The sequence below is a fragment of the Mauremys reevesii genome, linkage group 1 (genome assembly GCF_016161935.1).
Source record: "Mauremys reevesii isolate NIE-2019 linkage group 1, ASM1616193v1, whole genome shotgun sequence".
Taxonomy (NCBI): domain Eukaryota; kingdom Metazoa; phylum Chordata; order Testudines; family Geoemydidae; genus Mauremys; species Mauremys reevesii.
Window position 1 is genome coordinate 64,946,649 of NC_052623.1, and position 24,752 is coordinate 64,971,400.

At 44.9% G+C, this 24,752-nt stretch overlaps 1 protein-coding gene across 1 annotated transcript in view; it reads right to left on the reverse strand.

Moving 5' to 3' along the window:
* Positions 1–13,500: 13,500 nt before the first annotated feature.
* The window catches only part of GTF2F2 (general transcription factor IIF subunit 2), a 143,144-nt gene continuing 131,892 nt past the window's right edge, over positions 13,501–24,752 (reverse strand). The window contains exon 9 of the mRNA XM_039519408.1: positions 13,501–13,865. Coding sequence (XP_039375342.1) covers positions 13,746–13,865 — 120 coding nt within the window. The 3' untranslated portion in view covers positions 13,501–13,745. The remainder of the gene's footprint in view (positions 13,866–24,752) is intronic.

Genomic DNA, 24,752 nt, shown 5'->3' on the forward strand with positions numbered 1-24,752 from the left:
CTATTAAGTCAGATGTAAAAAGCCTCTTCCCTGGGATGCTCCTGATCTGGACTTGGGACAACCAAGATAAATAGCTCCCAAAGTTTTACACAAAACTCACTACACTCTGTGACAGGACACTAGGTTATACTTCTCTAAGCACAGTGCAATACATTGTCACCGTCTAGGACCAGACTTCAAAGAGAAACTGCTGAGCTTCAGTTCATTTGCAAATTTGACACCATCCGCTCAGGATTAAACAAAGACTGTGAATGGCTTGCCAACTACAAAAGCAGTTTCTCCTCCCTTGGTGTTCACACCTCAACTGCTAGAAGAGGGCCTCAATCCTCCCTGATTGAACTAACTTTGTTATCTCCAGACTGATTCTTGTTTGCATATTTATACCTGCCTCTGGAAATTTCCACCACATGCGTCTGATGAAGTGGGTATTCATTCACAAAAGCTTATGCTCCAATACTTCTGTTAATCTATAAGGTGCCACGGGACTCTTTGTTGCTTTTTACAGATCCAGACTAACAGGGCTGCCCCTCTGACACTTGTCACTGTCTAGACGTTTGCAGGTTGGGAATAATGCCAATAGATACAATGTATCAATGGACTGTATCACCATATAACATTTACAGACAACAATCTCCGAGAAACATTTAGCTACTTAAAGGTTACTAGAAAACTTTATGGAAAGTCATTGCTGTTTACAACGGCAAGCTGCTTTCCAGGCTTACAACAGTTGGGATGTGACCCTGTATCGCTCCTTTCTCCTGGAAAATTCCTATAATCTTTAATAGGAATTTGCCCAAGTAAATGTCATGTTATCAGAGCCTTAAACACTAGTTCAAACAAGGCATAAGGGCCTTCAGATGTTATTTAAAAAACAGGATCATAGCATTAAAGATAGGCTAAAAGCAGAAAAACCTGAGGTGTCTGTAAAAGGTCTCTCCCTCTGACTTGGGACAGGTCAGTCCACACATACTGGGTTGCCTGTCACACACTGAAGAAGCAGGAATACAAATGAAACTGTAAAAATTTCAAACATGAATCTAGGTAGGCATCTTCTCTCTCCTGAGCTACCCAGGAGCCACTGACGTCTCACCTGTTACTCCCACAGCACTTAGAAGACAGGACAATTTTGTCTAGAAATTTAACTAGTCCACATGCTGGGTTTTTGCCAGGCCAGGATGCACTGATAGAGCTCCCACAGGCCACAGACTGGAGACATTTCTGTGCAAACTCTTGTCCCTGTGAGTTCCAGCCACTGAGGCTTTCCACAGCTTCTCTTGAAACTGGAAATCCTACTATCACTTTTAACATGATTTTTATTGAAAGCTCAATGGGAAAATGCTCATTCAATCTTAAACTGAAAAATCACCTGGAGGATTCCAGAGCGGTGCAGGGGAGAGGGAAAGGTCTGCCCAGGTCTAGGGGCACAATCATTTTGACTAAATAGTTGCTACATTTTTCCTCTGGGCTGTTGGAGTGTGTGATGGCAGCTGAGCTGTCTGACTGGGTTAAGAAAGGTTTTTCCTGTAGGGAACATTGCTCTTCTCACTCCTCACTTCGAAGGCATTGCTACATACTTTTGGAGTTAAGCAAATTTTCAGTGATTCCTCCAGGTTATTAGGTGTCTTACACACATAAATGTGTGAAACCGGGGGGACAGATAGCTCAGTGGTTTGAGCATTGGCCTGCTAAACCCAGGGTTATGAGTTCAATCCTTCTTAAAGGAGCCATTTAAGGATCTGGGGCAAAAATCTGTCTGGGGATTGGTCCTGCTTTGAGCAGGGGGTTAGACTAGAAGATGACCTCCTGAGGTCCCTTCCAACCCTGATATTCTATGTCTACCTCACCACTGAGAAAACTATCAGAGAGAATCCCTCTGTCTCCCTCAGCCTGCAGCATTAATTAGATACTTGAAAATTCTCAGTATAATGCAGCCATTGGTTCCTTTGATCATGCTAACAAAACAGCAGAGCCCTTTCAATGTGAGAACTTGCTAGGCAGGTAAACAGACCTTGGTCAAGCCCCCTCTTTACTCAAATTAAGCCATGTAATTTTAGTAGGTCATTTCATTACCTGTTCCACCACAATTGTGTGGGGATCATTGTTTCATCATTTTTAAAAGCAAATGTAAAGCTACTGAGCTCTTCCACTCCTGGGAGTTCCCATTTTCTCTATTCTGACTGATTTTCAAGATAGTTTAGTTAATATCACTTATCAGTCAGCAGATTGGGTTTGATATTCAGACCTGTTCACTTTTTTACAGAATAAATAAAACTGGATTTTGTTTCTGTGCCATATTATGGTCTATGATTTTAATGTGAAAGCTTTTTAATAACATAATTGTATTTTATCTGTTGTAAAACAGGCTGCTAGAGAGTTTTAAATAAAATTGAATCATAGAATTATAAAAAAAAAAAAAGATAGTCCTGACATACACATTCCATCCATTTTATTGACTAGTTCAGATAAATGCTGCCCAGCAGCAATTTGGCACAGATTGAAGTGTTTTAAAGAACCTTCCATTGTTTCAGCTGCCACTTTAACTCAACCCTTTGTCCTTTCTTAGTCTCTCTCTCTTTAAGGTCATTTAGGCTTCATCTCTGCCTCAGAATCAAAACACTGTGAATATGGTTGTCTGCAGTTGGCCTAGCCAGAGGATGGAGATGGATGGCAGGAGAGACACCTGGCATTGGCCACTGTCCCTTTCTTATGTTCTTATGTTCTTATGAACTAATATTGAGCCAAGGCTAGCTACAAAAGCACTTGTGTTCAGCATTCTTTCCAATGACTGTGCTCAAACCTTGCTCATAACATAGGGTGTATGTGGTTAGCTGAAACGATGCTGAATATGGTTTTTCCTTGTCTACACTTGCAGCTCAGTGATGCTCAGTGTTAAGCTTATCACTGACAACTGCTCTGCAATGGTTTAATATTGTAGTGTAAACTAGGCCTTAGTGCTCTGAATTTCTTCTTCCTTTACCTCTTCCCCAGAGAGGAACCAGGACCTCTTCTTATCCCAGGTTCTCCTCTATGTTAGGACCTGCAGCTACTGTCACCCACTGCCAGCCTCCCCATTTCTGCTCTAGAGAGAGGACTCCATGGATTCATGGCTTGCTCATGGCAGGTCGGCCTCTACCCTCTGCACTCAGGGAGAGAAGTGGACAAGGGGGAGTATCTCAGATTACACCCAAGAAGCTTGAAAAATGGTGGTGGGAGAAGCAGCGGGGAGGATGGAGGATAAACAAGCCAAGGTGAGGAGAAGGTTAGAGCTGAAAGGTCGAAAAGTCTGAAAACTCACAAGAAATCTCACAGAAATTTAAAGATCAAACGGCAGCGCAGCTCTGGAGAAATGTTCCCACTGCTGCTTGTACCACAGGGGCAGGCAGCCCTTCAGAGGAGCGCCATGCTGACCACAGCTCTGAACTGTCTCTGGAAACTGCACAGAAAGGACCCTCACAGGGGTGAGCCTGCAGAAGTGCTCTCAACCATGAATAATAAATAATCAAAGAAAATGATTTGCTGGGAGTCAATATGACTAACCAAATACCATCTTAGTGACGGTGACATCTGAACGTGGGTAGGCAGAACTGACACATACAGGAGGTATGTTCAGTCAAAGCCAATTTAAAGCAGCTGGTGAAGACAATACAGAAGTGACTCAAAACAGGGTAGGCTTTGAGGAGCACTTACTGGGATTTTAACAGCTAGTTAGCACTGTTCCCACTCCAAATGATGCCGCTCACTTCTGTGTCAAAGAATCAGTAACACCTTTCCAATAGACACACATGTGACTTTCTGTCAGCACACTTTTAATATTCACATGCTGCTCCCTTTGAGATGCAGCAAAGAAAACTAACATCTCTCATTTGTAAGACAACTTCCCAGAATTGACAGTGTCTAGCATCATCTACTCCAACCCGTTTTTCTGACTTTATATTTTAGAACATACAGACTTACACATGCACATTCCAAGGTAGACCTGCTCATCTTCCACATAATTTTCCGGAGACAGCTACTGCTAGATTCTTGCACTGCCGTCACCATGAATCACATATGCTTGGACCGTGTCTACACTAGGGAGTTTTGCACTGGGATAAAAAATGGTTACCTACCTTTCGTAACTGTTGTTCTTCGAGATGTGTTGTTCATGTCCATTCCACATTAGGTGTGCGCATGCCGCATGCATGGACGTCGGAATCTTTTTCCCTTAGCAGCTCCCGTTGGGTCAGCAGGGGAGCCCACCAGATTGGTGCCTTCACACCGGTGCATATATACCCCTGCCGACCTGACTCCCCTTCAGTTCCTTCTTGCCAGAGACTCCGACAGAGGGGAAGGAGGGTGGGAAGTGTAATGGACGTGACCAACACATCTCGAAGAACAACAGTTATGAAAGGTAACCATTTTTTCTTCTTCTTTGAGTCCTTGTTCACATCCATTCCACATTAGGTGACTCACAAGCTTACCATAGGAGGAGGGTAGGAGTCATGGAACAATTGACTGAAGAACAGCCCTGCCAACCATTGCATCATCTCTGGCTTGCTGGTTGACTGCGTAGTGGGCTGTGAAAGTGTGCACCAATGACCAGGTGGCTGCTTTACAGATCTCCTGGATTGGGACATGCGCCAGGAAAGCTGTTGAGGATGCCTATACCCTCGTTGAATGAGCTGTGATCGCTGGGGCTGAAACCTTGGCAAGCTCGTAGCAAGTGCAGATGCAGTCCGCAATCCACGATGAAATGCATTGCGCCGAGACCGGAAGCCCTTTCATTCCATCAGCTATGGCGACAAACAGCTGCATGGACTTGCGGAAAGGTTTAGCTCACTCCAATTACACACCAGGGTCCTTTGGACATCCAGAGTGTGCAGGCTACAATGACTCGGGTCCGTGTGTGGTTTAGGAAAGAACACTGGTAAACAAATGTCCTGGCCCATATGGAATTGCGCGACTATCTTAGGGAGGAATTTTGAGTGTGGCCTGAGTTGCACTTTGTCCCTATAGAAAATTGTATAAGGAGGCTCCGAGGTTAGGGCTCATAACCCGGACACCCTCCTCGCTGATGTAATGGCCACCAGGAATGCCACTTTCCAGGAGAGGTGCAGGAGAGAGCAAGAGACTAGGGGCTCGAATGGGGGCCCCATAAGCTTGGAAAGGACCAGATTAAGGTTCCAGGGAGGGACCGGCGGGCGCGAGTAGGGGAACACTCTCTCCAGTCCCTTGAGGAACTGCACCACCATGGGGTTAGAGAACACAGAGCATTCGGATTCCCCCGGGTGGAACTCTGAAATGGCAGCTAGATGCACTCTCATTGAGGAAGGAGCGAGACCCTGATGCCTGAGGTGCAGGAGGTATTCTAGGATGAATAGTGGCCTGGAGTGGCTGTATCTGCTTAGGCTCACACCAGCAGGAATATCTTTTCCACTTAGCTAGATAGGCTGCCCTAGTGGAAGGTTTCCTACTGCTAAGGAGAATTTGTCGTACCGGAAGAGAGCACTGGCTCCCCATAGCGTTTAGCCAGAAAGCTTCCACACTATGAGATGCAGAGACGCAGATCCAGGTGGAGCAGGTGCCCTCTATCCTGCGTGATGAGGTCCCAATGTAGGGGCAGGGCAATTGGAGTGGCCACTGACAGCTCTAGCTGGGTTGTAAACCAGTGCTGCTGAGGCCAGTCTGGGGAGATCAAAATTATCATCGCCTGGTCCCTGTGAACTTTGAGGACGACTCTGTGAATGAGCGGGAGCGGAGGGAAGGCATACTTCAGACTCTCGCTGCAAGGGATTGTGAAAGCTTCTGCGACCGAGCCCGGATTGTGGTTCTGGAACGTGCAAAACCGCAGACATTGGCTGTTGTCCTTGGTGGCAAAGAGGTCCATTTGGAGAAACCTCCACTTCTGGAAGACTGACTGCAAGATGTCCGGTCTTATCGATCATTCGTGCATGCAGTACGACCTGCTGAGGCTGTCCGCTAGCTTGTTCCATTCTCTCGGGATATATGACACTACAAGATGGAGGAGGGGAGAGGAGTGGGCTCCACCCTGCTTGTTTATATAAAACATGGTGGTGGTGGTGTCTGTCAGAACTGTCATGCTGTGACCTTCCAGAGTAGCGTGAAAGGTTTGGCAGGCTAGACGAACCGCCTTGAGCGCCTTCACATTGATGTGGAGCGACACCTTGGCCTTGAACCACAAGCCCTGCGTCCTTAGATCAACAGCGTCAGAGCGGGCTGTAGTGTGGTGAAGGGGATACCCTTGCATACGAGCAGCTGATTGAGCCGCCAGTGCAGGGAGTCCAACACCTGGGCCAGAACCGTCACAACAAGGTCTAGGTGATCTCTGCCCGGGCAATACGATCGGGCAAGCCACGCTTGTAAAATCCTGAGCCGCAGTCGAGCGTATTTGACTACGTGGGTGCACGCTGCCATGTGCCCTAGTAGCTGGAGGCAGCATCTGGCCATGGTAGTGGGGAACCTTAGCATCAAGTCTATGACCTGCTGGATGGCCAGGAACCTGGATTCCGGAAGGCTCGCTCGCGCCTGCACCGAGTCCAGCACTGCCCCGATTGACTCCAGCCTTTGGGTTGGTATCAGGGAAGACTTGGGCAAAGTGACTAGAAGGCCCAGCTTGTGGAATGCGTCTAGGGACATCGTCACATGGAAGCAGACCTCCCCTTCGGACCAACCCGGGAGGAGCCAATCGTCTAGGTATGGGTATATCCGTATTCTCCTCTTTCGCAGGAAGGCTGCCACTACTGACATGCACTTTGTGAAGATGTGGGGGGCTGCCACCAGGCTGAATGGGAGGACTGGGAACTGGTAATGGTGCTGGTTTATGGCGAATCATAGGAACCGCCGGTGAGTGGGGTGAATAGCGATGTGAAAGTAGGCATCTTTCATATTGAGGGCAGTGTACCAATCCCCCAGATCCAGGGATGGGATAATAGTGGCTAGAAAGACCATACAGAAGCGGACCTTGACTAAGAACTTGTTGAGCCCACGAAGGTCTAAAATGGGCCAAAGGCCCCCCTTTGCCTTTGGGATGAGAATGTAGCGGGAGTAAAACCTCTTTCCCCTTAGTTCCCGAGGGACTTCCTCCACTGCCCCTGCCTCTAGGAGCAACTGTACCTCCTGCACAAGGAGTTGCTTGTGAGAAGGGTCCCTGAAGAGGGACAGGGAAGGGGGGTGGAGGGGGAAGAAAGAGAACTGCAGCGTGTAACCCACTTGTACCGTGTGTAAGACCCAACGGTCCGACGTTATACAGGACCACGCCTGGTAGAAGTGGAAGAAGCGGTCCAAGAAACGTGGGGAAGGATCTGGGAGCTGGGTTGGTACGCTGTCCTCGAGCGAACCTTCAAAACCCCTGCTGGTTGCCAGGCTGGGGCATGCCCTGGCTCTGGCCCTGACTAGGCGTGTTATTCCGCCTGCGCTTGTTGTCTCTGCCCCTTCTGCGATAAGGCTCCTGCCTAGGGTGGGGCTGGTACTGCCGCTGTTGCGACAGTTGAGGTTTGAATGGCTTCCTCTGAGTCGCCGGGATGTGCATGCCTAATGGCTTGAGGGTTGCCCGAGAGTCTTTAAGGCTATGTGGCCTGGCATCCGTCTGGTCAGAAAAGAGGCCAGACCCTTCGAAGGGGAGGTTGTGGATGGTGTTCTGGACCTCTGGTGGAAGGCCCGAAGCCACACCGAACGCCTCATCACCACACTTGAGGCAATTGTTCTGGCTGCTGCATCTGCCGAGTCCAGAGAGGCTTGTAAAGAGGTCTTGGCGACTGCTTTTCCCTCTTCTACAAGGGCCGTGAACTCAGGCTGAGAGCCCTGGGGCAATGAGTCTTTAAATTTGGAAACTGCTGCCCAGGAATTAAAATTGTGCCTGTTTAGGATCGCCTGCTGGTTCGCAATCCGTAATTGGAGGCCCCCAGAGGAGTAGACCTTCCTGCCAAAGAGGTCCAAACATTTAGCCTCCTTGGCCTTGGGGGCCAGGGCTTGCTGGCCATGAAGCTCGCGTTCTTTCACGGCTGAGATGACCAGTGAACGGGGGTCGGATGAGAAAAAAGGAAGTTGTATCCCTTGGAAGGGGTGAAGTACTTCCTCTCCACCCTCCTTGCTGTCGGTGTGCTGGAGGCTGGGGTTTGCCAGACCACCCTGTAGTTAGACTGGATGGTCTTTATGAGCGGGAGTGCAATTCTGGAGAGACCTTCAGGGCTTAGTATGTCCACCATAGGATCCTTCTGCTCCACCGTTTCCTCTGCCTGTAGGCCCAAATTTTGGGGCGACCCTGTGGAGCAGCTCCTGATGTGCCCTCTGGTCGATTGAGGGAGGCCCCGTCACCGCTGTGCCTGCCACAGCCTCCTCCATTTGTTCTTCCTGCCCTTCATCATAGGCCGGGGGCATGCCCAAGCCCTGCCTGGTTGGTTGTCCCTGGGATGGCCCCGGGCTTGGTGCTGCTTCTGCTCGCTGGTGTTCTGGAGAAGTGTCTGGTGGCCTGGATACCATAGCCTCCTTGGGCGCCGAGGGGTGTCTGCGTGGGAACTGAGACCGGTGCACCAAATAGCCAGACCTCGAAGCTCTGGAAGAGGTCCCTTGCTGCTCATGATAGCCCCAGGGTGTCCAAAAGGGCCATTGTCCCAGCAGTCCCCATTGGGGATGCCATGCGCTCTGGGGCTCCTTGGTAGCCAGTGCTCTGCGGGCGTAGCTGGAGCAGCCTGAGTCGACCTCAGATTCTGAGGAGGCCGATCTTGAAGGCCAAGGCAGTGCTGTGGCATGGTGCCATCGAGGAGCTGGAGAGCAGCTTCTCCCCAGCCGGAATTGGTACCGATGCTCTCGGGACTGGGATTGCTGCCTTCTATCCAGGGCCAGGGATTGCGGCCTTATGTCCCCTTGGTGCCGGCTTAGTGGCAGTGCCGGGGAGCGGTGTGCCGGGGGAGCCGGTGCCGTGTGCTGGCTCGGTTCCGGTGCCATCCAGTCCCGCTGAGTCAAAGGTAGCTGGGAGTCCACGGAGGCTGAGATCGACCAGTGCCGGGGAGGTGACCTCGAGTGGTGCACCATTGCCGGCTTGCATCTGGATGGCACCCTTGGTGATGGCGCCGAAGGTTGCTCCTTGCCAGGGTGGGGGCTTGCCGCTGACAGCTCGATGAGGTCTTTTGCCACCTCAAAGGTGTCTGGCGTGGAGGGCTGTTCCAGTCCTCCTCCTGCGCTCGATGGGCCCTGTGGCGCTGGAGCCACCAGTGCTGGTGTATGTCCTGGGGCTGCACTGCCCTTTTGAGTGTTTGGTCCCTTGGGAGGCACTGCCTTCTTATGTGGGGAGCGCCCTTTGTCGCCTTTCGGCTGCCCCTTTGACTGTACTGGAGAGGTCGAGCGGTGCTGGGGCTTGTCCTGTTGTTTCGGTGCCGCATGCTTGCGGTGCCCCACTGGCGCTGGATCACGGACTGATGCCGGGGCACTCTGCACCGAGGACGCCGGCCCCGAAGCTGGCTGGTCCGAGGCCGCAGGTTGTAGTGTGGCCTCCATAAGCAACTGCTTGAAGCGAAAGTCTCTCTCTTTCTTAGTTCTTGGCTTAAAGGCCTTACAGATCTTGCAGCGCTCAGTCTGGTGTGCTTCCCCCAAACAACGGAGACATGAGTCATGGGGATCACTGATCGGCATAGGCTAGCAGCACGTCACACAAGCCTTAAACACTTGGGCCTGCGGCATGCCCCGCAGCCCAGGGCTGGTGCTGGAAACAACTTCCAGGCACCTAAAACAAAGGAAGCTTAACTATCTACTATGAAGTAGTGCTAACTACAGATAACTATTAACTACAGATAACTGTTACAACTGTGCTAAGGGATCACTCACAAGTGAGAGAAGAGTTGTTCCAATGCCTCCACGGACGGTAAGAAGGAACTGAAGGAGAGTTGGGTCGGCAGGGGTATATATGCACCGGTGTGGAGGCGCCGCTCTGGAGGGCTCCCCTGCCGTCCCGATGGGAGCCACTAAGGGAAAAAATTTCCGACGTCCGTGCACACGGCGCGCGCACACCTAATGTGGAATGGACGTGAACAAGCACTCAAAGACGAACTGCACCAATGTGGTTTGCTCTGGCTTGAAGCTGCTGTTCCGAGTTTACCCTCAGGATTTATAGGAGTGAAGCTGAATTGGTGCAACATCCCTAACGCTGATGTCTAGCTCTTTGCATCCAATTTGTCTGTCATCTTTAGGGTAAGCTCCTGGGGACTGAGACTGGATTGTCTTATTTTAAAGTACTAAGCACACTGCTGACACGTGACAAATAATGTTGGGATTGGAATTGGGGCTATGGATTTCAACATTTATTTTCTGAAATATTCAGAGGCTGTTTTTAGCAACTAAATGCAAAAAGTGCAGTTTCAGACATTTCCCAGTTGATGTTTATTTTACTTCAAGTAGCCTACTACACAGCCTAAAACATAAGTCATGGCATGAACTACAGGGCGGGTTCTCAATTTTTCAGTGCATGAATCATATCTTAAAAATGATTTCATGGACCATCTCCCTTCTCATTCACTATTGCACAGGCCACTGAATAGTGCCACCATATTCCCTCTATTCAGGAGTATGTAATATCTCTGTGGCAGCTACAGAACTTGCCAGCACAGAGTGACATTGGGAAACCGATAAATCTAAAAATACATCCATTTATTTAATGAAATTTAGCAGGCAGATACAAGGAGAACCAGCACCATGTGACCGGCCAGTTCTTCAGGGATGACCAAGCAGGTGTTTTGCAAACCACAGTTTGGGAACCTCTGCCACTAGAGAAGAATGCAGTCTTATCGTAGGCATCACCATCATGCAGGAAAAGGCAGTCAGTGGAGGAACAATCGGCATATTCAACATTGCTGCAACTCTCTGGTTAAATGAATAAATAAGTATTCAGGGAGACCAGGGCATCAGACCAGACTGCCTAAAACCAGGCTACTCCCATCAGACTGCTTGGGCAACTGGTACTCCTCTCCCCGTTTCTGTTGCTGGAGCTCCCTGGAGAAAAAACTAGAAACCCAACACTATTTTTGCTCAGAATAATAGGCACATGAAGGGATTATTCATCCCATCCCTAATTCAGACAAACATGAGGTCCTTAGCACCATGTGTTACACTATACGGAAGAACCCTGAAACCAGGGAGAGGGAGGGGAGGGGATGCATTAGCTGATTGAAGCCTTTTCTGTCTCTAGGTCAATGCCTGAAGATCACCTGCAAGCTTCAGCCTGCGAACAACACAGTGGCCCGGCTCCTGGGAGGATCAACTGGCAAAGATATGGATATTAATTTATTTCTGGCAACATTAGTGTCTTCATGTTACCCATTCTGAATAGGTTTCTATAGTACATATTTATCTCATATATGCTTTTAATTTCTGTAAACAGTGCCTAGTTTCTATAGCAACAGGCACTCTGCATATCACTAAAATAACAATCTCTTTAATTTGACCGACCGTTTGCAGTACTGTGACTGATCAGTTCATCTCACTAGAACTACAATATTTTGCTAAACCACTGAGCAGCTGAAGACATATTATGAAACAGTAAATTAACATGCATCAAAATCAAAAATATGTTCTTGTTTGGCGAATCACACAGGACTGCCATCAAGAGCATTTTATGCCTATGGCCGGACTTAATTTCTATATCAATATTGGCAAATTACAAATAGAAGAACAAGATTGTAGGCTTTTTGCAATAGACACACATACTTCTGTTCTGTTTGTACAGCACCTAGCAAATGGCATCTGTCTGATGACAGTACGAGGCACTACAGTCCAACAAACAAATAACAACTAGGAACGTGACTTTAGAAATCAGGATATTTCCAAAAACAACAGTAAGGGAGAACTGAGTTCAATCACATGAAGGCAATCAATAGAAAGTACTTAAGTTGGAAAAATTGATCAAGCTTTTTCTTTCTTTCTTAAGCAATGGGTAAGTAAGCAGGGTAAACTGTATACAGTTCTCTTCTCTCCACTCACCCCAAATAAGTATTTTTTTTTTTACCTCAACTGGATATACCACAGTGAAATATTGCCTCAGAGCTACTGTCCTTCCTTTGGCTCCTACTCCACTTCCTTTGCCTGCACCTTGACCTTCAAAGCCTTTATAGAGGCCTAGGACACTGCTACATCAGTGTCATCATTTGTATCCATAGGCTCATCCACACTCATCCGTGGCTAATGCAGCGCAGAAAGTCCAGAAAAAAGCACCACAGAGCTGGAGATAAAGCATTCTTGGCTGAAGGAGCTCAGCTGTGGAAGAAAATTCCAGTGAAGATCAGAACAATACAGAATCTCATCACCCTCAAGCAATTCTGAAAGACTCTCCTCTCTGATAAGCTTTTCTTCCATAATCAACATGATAATGACAATAAAAACATCTGTTCCACCTTGTGTTTAGCTGTGACATTCTGAAACAGAGCTCTGTGTAAGCTTGAAAGCTTGACACTCTCACCAACAGAAGTTCTTCCAATAAAAAATATTACCTCATCCACCTTGTCTCTCTAATAAAAACATTGGTATTTACTCTTAATTTTTTTTTAAAGTAGATCTTTCCAATGTCATTGATATCTGTATACACCTGACATACAGATTTTAGTGATGTAGGAAAATGTGATGAGGGAAAAAAATATCCAAGGCATAGATTAAGTTAAATTGACCCTGTTTAAGAACAAAAGGCCTTTAACCCCTCCCCCATCTGAAACTACTGCTATCACTGAGTTAATTCATATGCATCCATAATTTTTCCTGAAAATTTGAGATGCCAAAATATAACAATTCTTTAAAAAAAAAAAGGAGACTACTTTACACTTAGAACATGTCAGCTGAATGCTTTATAAAAGTGGGCATTTAGCCCCATTTTAAAAATGGGGAAAGCAAGGCACAGAATGGTTAAGTGACTTTCTCAATGTTGCAGAGAGATCCAGTGGCAAACTCAGGGATAGAAACTATGTCTAAAAATAGCTTTTCATATCTGTATAATTCAATTGATCAGAGCTCTAATAGTCACTCAATAATGTACGTAATTTTATTTGCTACAAATTAAATGCTCTCTTTATTGATAGGCTTACACACAAAACATGATCACATTTTAAAAAACAAACATACTAAAGATCTATTCATTCCTCACTGTACTTATGGGGCCAGAGTAGTTTTTCCCTCAGTGATGCACTGTAGTGGTTCCCCTCTCCCCCATTAACCAGTTTAGCAGAGAGCTTTTTTTTAAGCTGAGCTTTATTTGTTCTCAGGAAGACTTAGGATCCCCATGAGTGTCATGACTGAAGACTGATCCTGAAAAGCACAGAGTGCCCTTAAACTCCCAATCATATTAACTATGGATGATCAGCACCTTTCAGGATCAGGCCCCTAAGAAACACAGTAGAATAGGACGTAAAAAACTCAGTACTGCTGGGATGCAAAACACAAAGTTACAGATCCCTCTAAAGTATGTTTTACTTTAAAGTTATCAATATTTAACAAAACTACTTAAAAAATAAGCCAAAACTCAAAAGGTTTCTAATAAAGATAAATCTAATACAAGTTTATTCTGTAAATGTTTTTGTCAAAAACAAGACAAATGTATAGAAACGTCCAAGAAATTTGTTTTTAAAAATGAAGCCAGGCAAATTACAAAGTATTACTCTTTTTAAGATCTTTTGGTACTGAACTGTGCTCAGTCCAGTCTGTTTAACTGCAGTGTTCCCTCAGCGCAGTTCCATTATTCTATAGCCTCTGTGTTTGCTTCATTAACAGTTGCATTAATCACTCTTCTCTTCTCCTTGATAATGTCTGTATTCTGGCTTCAGCTCCCATGTGTTTTTGTGGGTTCCCTTAACATTGTAGATGCCTATTTCTCTTAAAATTTCTTTCAAATATATCTGAAAAGGAACAAAACATTTAAATTACAAAGACAGGCAATTACTGTAGTTCTAATTGAAAACAATGCTCATGATCTGCCAACCCACATTTACACTGTTAATAAAAATGATAATGAAACAATCTGACAATTACCAATAACAATTTCTTTATAAGGTTTAATAGTATAATGGAACTAACTTCTGACACTCTGTGCGATTAGTTGTGCAATAATTACATTTTGAATGAATGGCTGACAGGTTTTAAATCCCTTGACTACAATGCATATTAAAGCAGAAGTAGATTTAATAGTCAAGAATTCATCCTTGGAACTGGAGAAGGAACAACTGAGTCACAACTAAGACAGTTCTTCAGTTGGCCTCATTGTTTAGTTAAGAAGTGCAGCACCTCTAGCGAGCTGAACTAAGGGTCAGAGGTTGGGGCAGAAGGTGCTTGGAGTGTCACAGAAGCAGTATCTTAACATCCCAGGAAGGAGGATTGCATATCTGTAGAGCACATGTAAATGAAAAGCATTAACACCCAGAGGTCGGGAGACAAGAAGGATCCCACAGCATACTGATTTGTTGGGAGATTAGAAAAATCAAAAGGCTGCAAGATGCCGAAGATACCATATGCTTTACAAATGTAGTTACACCAAAATTCAGTGTGAACAATTTTATTTATCTTTCTATTGGACAGTATTACAATGCTACAAAGGAGTCCGAGTGACGAAGTGCCTTCAACTTCAAAGGCCCAGAAATATGGCAGGAGGTCACATATTCTGATGGTGAGCTTCTGAGAGTAGGTGTTCCAGGAGGTGACTGTAAGCTGTCCCAATCACCTCTACTGATACATTAGGGGCCTAAATACCTGAGAGGGTGAAGAGCTCTTTCAGCTAAAGGACACTTGGCACAAGAACAAATGAGTATAAAACTGGCTGCGAACAGATTTAGGCTGGAAATCAAAAGGTTACAACCTCTGGCTAAAAGCAGATGGGGAAAAAAAGCACTGTTGGTCACTAGTATCATCTGCACATTCAGAAGCAGCTGAGGATCCAGTAAACGAGCAGTACAGTAACTCCTCACTTGACATTGTAGTTATGTTCCTGAAAAATGTGACTTTAAGCGAAACGATGTTAAGCAAATCCAACTTCCCCATAAGAATTAATGTAAATGAGGGGGTTATGTTCCAGGGAAATTTTTTTCACCAGACAAAAAACTATATATTATATAGATATATACACACAGTATACGTTTTAAACAAACAATTTAATACTGTTCACAGCTATAATGATTGTGAAGCTTGGTTGAGGTGGTGAAGTTAGAGGGTGGAAGAGGCAGGGATATTTCCCAGGGAATGCCTTGCTGCTAAATGATGAACTAGCGCTCGGCTGAGCCCTCAAGGGTTAACACGTTGTTAATGTAGCCTCTCACACAAGGCAGCATGAACACGAGGGAGGGGAGACAGCATAGCAGACAGAGACAGACACACACCTCGTGTGTGGGGGAGAGAGATGCACGCTGCCCCTGTAAGTAAGCTGACCCACTGTTGAAGTGCATTGTCTTTTTAAGCGGATCAGGAAGTTAAGACAGCAGCTGCTGCCCCAAGCTCTCTATGTCTCTCTCCATTTGTCCCCTCCCTGCTCTATATGGAGAAGGGGTAAGTGGGGTGCAGGAGTGGGGGGAGGGGGGACACCCTGACATTAGCCTCCCCCCCATTCCCCCTGCACAGCAAGCAGGAGTTTCGAGGAGCAGCTCCAAGGTAGAGAGCAGGAGCAGCACATGGCAGTGGAGGGAGGGACAGCTGAACTGCTGGCAATTGATAGCCTGCTGGGCAGCTGCAGCACAGGGAACTTAGGGGAGCGGGGAGCTGATAGGGGGGCTGCCGGTCCACCTTGGTTCCAAGCCCCCACCAGCTAGCTGCAACGGGCTGCTCTTCCTGAAAACAGTGAACAAAGCAGGCAGCTGCCGAAAGACGTTAGAAGGCAGCATTGCACAACTGTAAACAAGCACGTTCCCTAATTAATCAGCAATGTAACAATGAAACATCGTTATCTGGGATGACTTTAAGTGAGGAGTTACTGTACTGCCAATAGGCTGAGTCATAGTCATAGAGTTTAAGCCATGAAGGGACCACTAGATCATCAAGTCTGATCACCTGTATATCACAGGCCATCAACACTAAACCCAACAACCGAAATTAGACCAAAGTATAACAGCCCAGAATAGACTAGACTATTATGTGCCACAGGCAGGGAATAGGAGGGACCAAGGTGCACCTGTGCCTGAGGCCCCTGCCATGGCAGGGAAATGAGATATACCCAGATAATCCTGGCAAGTGAGCCGCACTGACACACTGCAGAGGAAAGTGGAAAATCCCCGAGGTCACTGCCAGTCTGACCTGGGGGGAAATTCCTTCCCAATCCCACATATGGCGATCACTTAGATCATGACCATGTGAGCAAGAACCACTAGCCAAGCACCTGAGAGAGGATGCTTGATGCCACCTTAAAGCCCTGGCTCTCCCCATCCAGTGGCCCATCTCCAACTGTAGCCATCCCTGCTGCTTCAGAAGAAGAAGATTAAAAAATTCCAGAAATGGGGAGGAATCCATTCTTGACCCCCACAGGTGGCTGGCAGAAACATGATTTTTTAGGAGCACAAGATATAAATCACATATGAGCTCTATGGCTGCTAAGCCCTGCCCCTTGCCATCAGAAGCAACATAGTCATACAGTTGCACTCATAAATTTGTCCTACTCTCTCAAAACTAATTAAGGTGTTTTCCTCCATAACTTGTATTGGGAGGCTATTCCAGAGCCTTACCTGTCTGATGGTTAGGAACCTTCTATTTCAGATTGCTACAGTGATCCTTGCTTTTGTCACCTCAAGTTTGTACTTAGTGCCAGTACTCCACAGGATTTGTTAAATATCAACATTCAATACCTCAGAAAGCATCTTAGCCAATTGTTTTAAAACTCTTGGGTGAAAGTTATGTGGTCCGGCAGATTTTAAAATGTTTAACTTTAGTAATTATTTAACATCCTACCTAATTACTGTCAGAATAGTTGTGATAAAAAAAAAGTCATCCCTTTAAGATGGGAGTATATCATCTTGCTTTCTTCCAAATAAAGAACAAGTATGTATTGAAAAATGCTTTCCCTTCATCATTACTTACAATTTTACCAACCCCACCTACTAACAGACTCATACGACTGTTAGAATTTCATTTGTTCCAGATATTTTATTTACCATTTATATTATTGCAGTGCCCAGAGTCCCCAGTCAGGATGATGGCCCCATTATTCTGGCAGTGTACAAACAGAAGTAGATATTGGTCCCTGCCCCAAAGAGCTTACAAGCTGGGTAAAGCTAATCAGGTTTTTGACTGTGAAATAGCTAACAATGATTACATCTAAATTTCAACTACAAAGAAAAAAATCGAGATTGTTGCCTCTTTTGATTCTTTATAATGTACGTTGGAAAGTTTTGCTGTTTTTGTTTGTTTATGGATTAGATATTCAGGTACTGCCTACCCTGGAATACTATAGCAACCACAGTTTGAGAATCACTACTGTCGAAGAAAAACTCAGTGGGTTTTTTTTGACACTACCTAAGATTTATACCCTGACATAGGTATAGTGTGAGCATTTTCAAACTCATTCTACAAAATGTATTGATCTGTGTTTGTTAGAATTTTTACAGCTTTTACATCTCTAGCGACACTAAGGGCAGGTCCATACTCACCGCGCGGGTCGACGCGGTGAGTTCGACTTCACGGAGTTCGAACTATCGCGTCTGATCTAGACGCGATAGTTCGAAGTCCGGAAGCACCGCGGTCGACTCCGGTACTCCACCACTGCAAACGGCGGTGGTGGAGTCGACGGGGGAGCCGCGGCGTTCGACCCCGCCGCGTCTGGACGGGTGAGTAGTTCGAATTAGGGTACTTCGAATTCAGCTACGCTATTCCCGTAGCTGAATTTGCGTACCCTAATTCGAACCCCCTTTTTAGTGTGGACCAGGCCTAAGTGATAACATCTGCCTAATCTTTCTCTTACAGATGAGCCCATGGAAAGCAGACATGTTGATACAACAGCCCACCCTCTCATCCTTGTGCAATTTTATCTCCATCCCAAGTTCTACTTGGAGCAGAGATTGAGATGAATGTATGCAAGAAAGATTTGGCCAACTTTATTTTTTGGCTTTAAGAACCTTAAAAAAATGTGCGCTCTATCTTTTACGGATTCTGATCATTAGTATTCTCCCACATCAAAATTTTACTAAGCATAGTCTCTACCAGTTCTGTAAAAATGTTATTCTAATTAGATTTATGTAGGAAAATCGTTCTTAAAATGCATTCTGAGGATATTTTAAAATAATTTCCCCTTTATTATGTAATGATTATAAATAAACCTGGATTAATAATTGACCACACATACAAACGAGCTACTTTTTCATTATCCTCTTTAGGTCTTCAATTAAAATTATCATTGGTACAAATGGCAAACAAAGAACACAGCGTTCATTTTGTACTGCATGGATGACTCTTCAGTGTCTGAGTTTTAAGTGCCATAGACATAGAGCACTAACCCCAGCAGGTGGCAGCAATAGATTAAAGGAAACTGAGATGCACATTACTGAGTCTGTGAGTACAGATGAGCTTCCCTCCAAACAATATACAGCTGCTTTCATATTACAAACTAGACAGACTTTTCAGCTTCCCGACAGAGTATTCATATATGATTCTAGGCCATGCAGATCAATTATGTGAGTTTTTTTGTTAAAATGATACTGGTAGTGTGCAGTATGTTTTCAAAAACGTGCATGCCATATGTACAATTAACAGGAACTGCATGCAAGTACACTGAAGCATGCACACATGGAATTAGGCTTGCATTCATTTTCAACTCTTGTGCACAGGCAACTTTGCACTTCATAGCATGGCCCCCCTGTCTTAGTCCCAAGCACTGTCAAGCCATGCTATGAAGTGCAAAGTTGGATCCAGCCTGCGGGAATGCCCCTGGTGGCGAAGTGGCCCCTTGGTGGGAGGGGCGGGGGCAGAGGGCTCCATGTGCGTTGTCCTTGTCTCCAGACACCGTCTCCCACAGTTCCTATTGGCCAGGAATGGGGAACTGCGGCCCCCTTCCACACCCCGCACTCCTTCCCGCACCCCAACCCCTGCCCCAGCCCTGCATACAATTTCCCCACCCAGATGTGGCCCTCGGCCCAAAAAGTTTGCTCACCCCTGGATTAAGATCTATTTATGGAATCAAGGCCAAATTCTGCCCTTGAAGATGTGCACAGCTACCACTGAAGTCCATGGGAATTAAGCACAACAAAAGCTATATACCCACCCAACCACATTAAGCAAATATATGTAGGCAGTTATTGGACTGATTTGATTAAGTTATGGCTTAGAAGACAGGTCACACAACTTTCCCGCAGGCCTCTGCACCCGGGGGCGGCGCGGCAGGCGCGCCGCGGTTGCCCCCCCGCCGCGTGCCGCCTCCCGCAGACGTGGCCTGTGAGGGGCCTCTGGTCCGGGCGGTGGACCTCCAGGCATGCCTGCATGATGCTCCATGGCCCACCCAGCCGCCCGGCCGGCCAGGGCCAGCGCAGGCCGATGAGATCTACGATACCGAGCGCCGTCCCTCACCCAGACCTTCCGCAGCCATGAGGTCCGAGGTCCGCCGCCCCGCCTCGCCGCTCCGCGCGGGGGACGCGCCTGCGCTTGGCTGTGCTGGGGTCTGGAGCCAGCCCTGCACACAACTGCAAAATGCTTCTGTGGAACAGAAAGCATAGCATGAGGCATACAATACTTATAAGCATTTCTCAACAGAATTCAGAGGACTAGGCACTTTATTTTTTTTAGATCAAACAGAAAAGACAGGTTTTTCCGAGAACAAGATTTGATTAACTTTATTTGAACTTTGTGAGGAAATTTAAGGGCATTTAGACCCTGTCTACTCTGGGATTAAACTGTTACCTGAAGCATGGCTTTAAAACTCACTTTATACATGGTTTAAAGACACTGTGAATAGGATTAAAATTAAAATTAAGCTTAAACAGAATTTAGAAACTGTTAGAGCTTTATTATTTTTTTTAAAATGTATTTTTAAAAATATGTCAATAATTGTTTTAAGTTAGTTTTATTTACCTTGTATATGGGTGGATTCTGGAGTGTTAGATAAAATCCCTGCACCCCCAAATCCTGTGAAAACAACAAAGCATTCTCCATATCCAGTGCCAAAGACTGGAGAGCAGGGACTGGGAGCTTTGGGGATGAGTAGAAATGAGATTTTTTTTTGCCAATCCTAGCATCTCTCTCTAGTATAACTCAAAATTATATCAGAAAGTAACAAAGGAAGTCTCTCTTGTGGGAATAGTAAAAACAAGTTCACAAGAATAATGCAAAATAGGACTGACGCTGAGCTCATTAGCTTATTTTTGTTGCACTTCCCTGCTTGAGAAACTTCCCCTTGTTTTCAGCGAGTCCTGAGTTAGAATAGAGAGAAAAAAATAACTGGTAGGGGAACCTCACCCTTTTTCCACAATTGGGGAGGGGGGCAGGAAGTTTGGCAACGGAGGGTAAAAGGTAAACACTTCATAGGAGCGCTGATTCTAAGGTTTCTTTTTATTAGAATAAAAAGGTGTATTTTAAGAATCTTTTAGGTAGCAATGTTCTAACTAACACATTCTAAAAACCACCTTTTATCCTCATCAAGAGAAACTAAGGGGGAGTAGAGCTGCAATATTATCTCCCTTGATCAAAAACTCACAGACCTCAACTACCCGTAATGTAAACCAACACTACATTTAAAAGAAAAGCACTTGGATTTTCCTTCAATCTCTATCAAATTTGCACTCTAGCACAAATCTTTAACAGAGACCTCAAATGCTTTCCTATCATTTATATACTATCAGATCAACACATCTGACTGTGACACATTGCATGCTTTTAGGAAGTCATTTTGCCGTAACATTGCTGAGGTTACTGTTAGGATTTTGCATTAGAGTGTAAGGCTTGATGAGGTTGGGCTACATATTGATGTTGGATATCAGTTGGAGATGGGAGCTGAAGACTTCAGGAGTGTCGGAGTGTGTTACAGGCACTATGAAGACAAAAAGGAATAAACAAGTCTTTCCCCTTGGCTTAGCTTATTTCAAGGCTTTTAAGGTTCTGGGCGGATGGGGTGTGTCCTGTCACAGGCTTAGCTATCACAAAATAGTTTTTGTTAGCTAAATTCCTAGTTTTTCCACCACAGCTTTGGTGTACCTTAGTGAAGAAGCTCGCCAGAGTCAGGGATAAGAAGTGGTGCCCCTCTCTACGATTCAGAGAGAAAATATGTCCAGGCTGTTCATATGTTGACCCTCTGGAAGAGGGAAAGAGACTGTGATATGCCTCAGTGTATCCCTTGGGTCGATATAACATTTTATGCCCATTAAAGTTACTGAAAGCAAGTACACCAAGAGCAAACCTGCATATTTAACAGTGACTACATGAACACTCAGCAGCTCTTCCCTCACTGTCTTCTAGGTTGGGATTCATTATTGTCATCAATGATAAATAGTAAATAGCAAGGACATTTAAAACAGCACCAAAGAGATGAGATTTGAATCCCTAGTGTCCTTTCCCATTTAAGAGTAATTTCCCCATGGCTATGGGGGTCTCTTTGGAGAAGTGGAGGGAGAGTGTGCAAACCTCTTTATTTTTAGCCCCAGTCAGTAGTTTTTGGCATTCATACTGCGGCAGATTTGTCGTCAAATTAAAACGTGATGGATTCAGCTTGGAACATATTTTATGTTATGGCTAAGAAGTTATCAAATATTCTGTAGACAAACACTTTCAATGTATAACTGATATTTAGGAATCAGCACATGAGGAGCAACAATGTTGCCAGAGGACAGGTCTCAGAGTTTTTTAGATTTATTGCAAAAGGGGTACAAAGAAAAGGCAATCCCATAGGGGAAAAACTGCCAAAAGATGCTATTTTTAAACTCTTATTCTCAGTGTGTCAATTCACTTTTCACCAAACGACCATGAAAAAGTCAGACAGTGCTCAAAGCGTATATTCTATCTTTTGGGTTTTGCCACTTCAAAGAGATTTTTACAAAATAAAGGGTTTAAAGCTTCTGTTAAAACCAAACTCCATAACACAACCTTAACTAAGGTGCTGTCATCACTCCATCATAATGGACCTACTATACAAAAACTGCTGCTGTTACATAGAAAATGTAAGTTCTAGGAACAACTCTTCCAACGGCAAAATAGTTTAGTTAAAATTACAAATAAACCCCATCCCCCACTGGCTCAGGTCCTTCCTCTCAGTCCGAATCCAGAAGGTCATTACAAGCAACTGTTCCTCCATCTCTAAAGGCCTCTCCTGGAGAGTCAGACAAAACTCAAGACTCCACATTATTATTAATAGTTGGAGAGGGTGAAATGATATGGGCTGAAGTGTCAAGATTATGCATGTTACAACTTGATCCCCCTCCTCTTCTTTACACCTAACCTAACTCCATCTCCCAGCTTTCACAATGCCTAGTGGAAATTAGCATCCAGATGGCACAATGAAGTCATTAAAGAGAATTCATCTACTCACTCATATCCTGCACTGGCTTATTATAGCCTAAGCATCCTTTGGATTACTCAGTGCTATTGGGTGCTCAAATAGTCATGGCAACTAAACCACCCACTTTCATCTGTGAGTGGCCTGAAGACTGCACTGGGCTGAAGATTGCTATTGCACTCGCTCCTGGCCAAGTGATCCATGCCTTTGGTGACCTTCAGTCTGATTAGTAGAACTCATCTCTTGGAATGAAACGATGTGCCCTGAAAAAGCTCCAACTGGAAGAAAATGCTCCCATTTTCTGTCTGCTTACCAACACTGATCATCATGAGTACATCACTCCATTCTCTACCATCTGCACTTGCTCCCCTTTGATCACATGGTCCAATTCAAGGTCTCTGTTCTGATATTCAAAACCCTCCCTGGCTTTGGTTCTGGCTGCCTAAGCGTATGTCTATGCAGCAAAAAGATCCACAGCATTGAGTCTCAGAGCCTGGATCAACTGACTCAAGCTCGTGAGTCTCACACTGCAGAGCTTAAAATAGCAGTGTAGTCATTTGGGCTTGGGTGGAAACTTGGGCTCTGAAACCTGATGAAAGGGCAGGGGCTAGGAGCCCAGACTCCAGCCTGAGCCTCTACTCTGATATTTCTAGCCCTGCAGCATGGGCCTGAGTCAGTTGGCCTGGGCTCAGAGACTTGCTGCCATGGATTTTTTTTTTTTTTTGCCGTGTAGCCTACCCTAAAAGATCACCTCTCCCTTTGTGACCAATACCTCCCAAAACAGCTACATTCCACTGGAACAATTACACTGTTAGATTAGACTGAATGTCTAAGTATTAACACACAAATGAGCATAATAAATATACCAGTCTGCATCTAGAATTCCCATATCACCACAAGTAAGTTTTATGTTGGTTTTTGTTTTTTTGTTGTTTTTTTTTTTGCAGTCTGAAGCAAAATTGTAAGTGATTAGAGATTCAAGGCAATTTCCATAAATATTCTCCCTTTATGAAGAGAATGCCTTGAAAATGCTGAAGCTGAAATTAACAACAAAAGCAAGAGTCTCCTTGGGCAGATACAGAACCATTATAAAGGAGGTCAATTAATTAACTAGCCGTGTTTCACTGAATACACAGCACTCATTACAAAATTACTTGGCAACAAACAATAAGTAGATAACATTACTGAATCACACCACTGAGTCTGAAAAAGTAGTCAACTACATCATCATTCAACCAAAGACAACCTTCATTCCACCCCTCTAATTGATGTTAAAATTCTATTTTTAGAATCTGGTTGTTGCTTTATTAGGGATTCACAGACTTATGTGGAAGGGGATGCTAGATTATTTTCTGCCCATGTATGTACATATGCAGATAAGGCAAAAGTGTTCAGATGATCTTAGATGCATGAATTGTGTATCATCAATTCATTTCTCAACTTCAGGCCCAGGATTTAGTTCCTGAGCCTTTGCTTGATGGCTCTGTCCACTTTTAAATCTACAGGGACAGAAGTGAGTGGTGTCTTTTTTAGAGAGACTTCTCTTTGAGCATAACTGCACCTGCAAATGCTCCTGATACCTGGATGGCCTCAGCTGCCATTTGTCTCAAATGTTCTTAAGACCAACTGATTATCAGTTTCACACTGATTTTTTGCTGTGTCACAGTCTCAGTTCAAGTGAAGAAAGTGATGATGAAATTAAACCTTCTCTGAACCCATTGAAACTAGTAGGAGTTGTAGCAGTCTCTTTCCCTGATACGTGCATATAAGTGCCTCTGGTCAGAACATAATTAAAAGGGCAATTTCTCCAAGAAACTTGTTGCCCATCTCTTATAGATGATTATAAAACTCTCAAGCATATTCAATAGTATGTGCAAGAGCTAATTAATGCAGTATGAAAGAAAACAAGCATAGAAAAAAGTCAGGAAATTGCAAAATTTTAAAGTTTTTTTTTAAACACAATGTTAACTTGGCTACACTGTACAGCCTGTATATTTGAAAACTCTCCCAAAATAAAATACAGCACAGTTGTGCAACCTCACCAAGTTAAAGCCTCCAAATACAATATTATCTCAAACTTGTGGCACATTAAACTGAGAAAATTAAGAGCAATTGAAAACTATGGGAGGGAGAATGCTACTATCAGTGAATGCTACCACTGTCAGCAAAATCTGAAAAAGGGCAACAGAAAGAAACATGAACTTTATTAAAAAGCCTAAGTGGAAAACTCTAGTCTAGAGCAATACAGAGTATTTGATAAACCAATCCCCATTGACAGAAAAATAAACAGTAATGAGAAGAATGTGATTTCAGTGCAACTTTTGAACTTCCCACTGCTCAG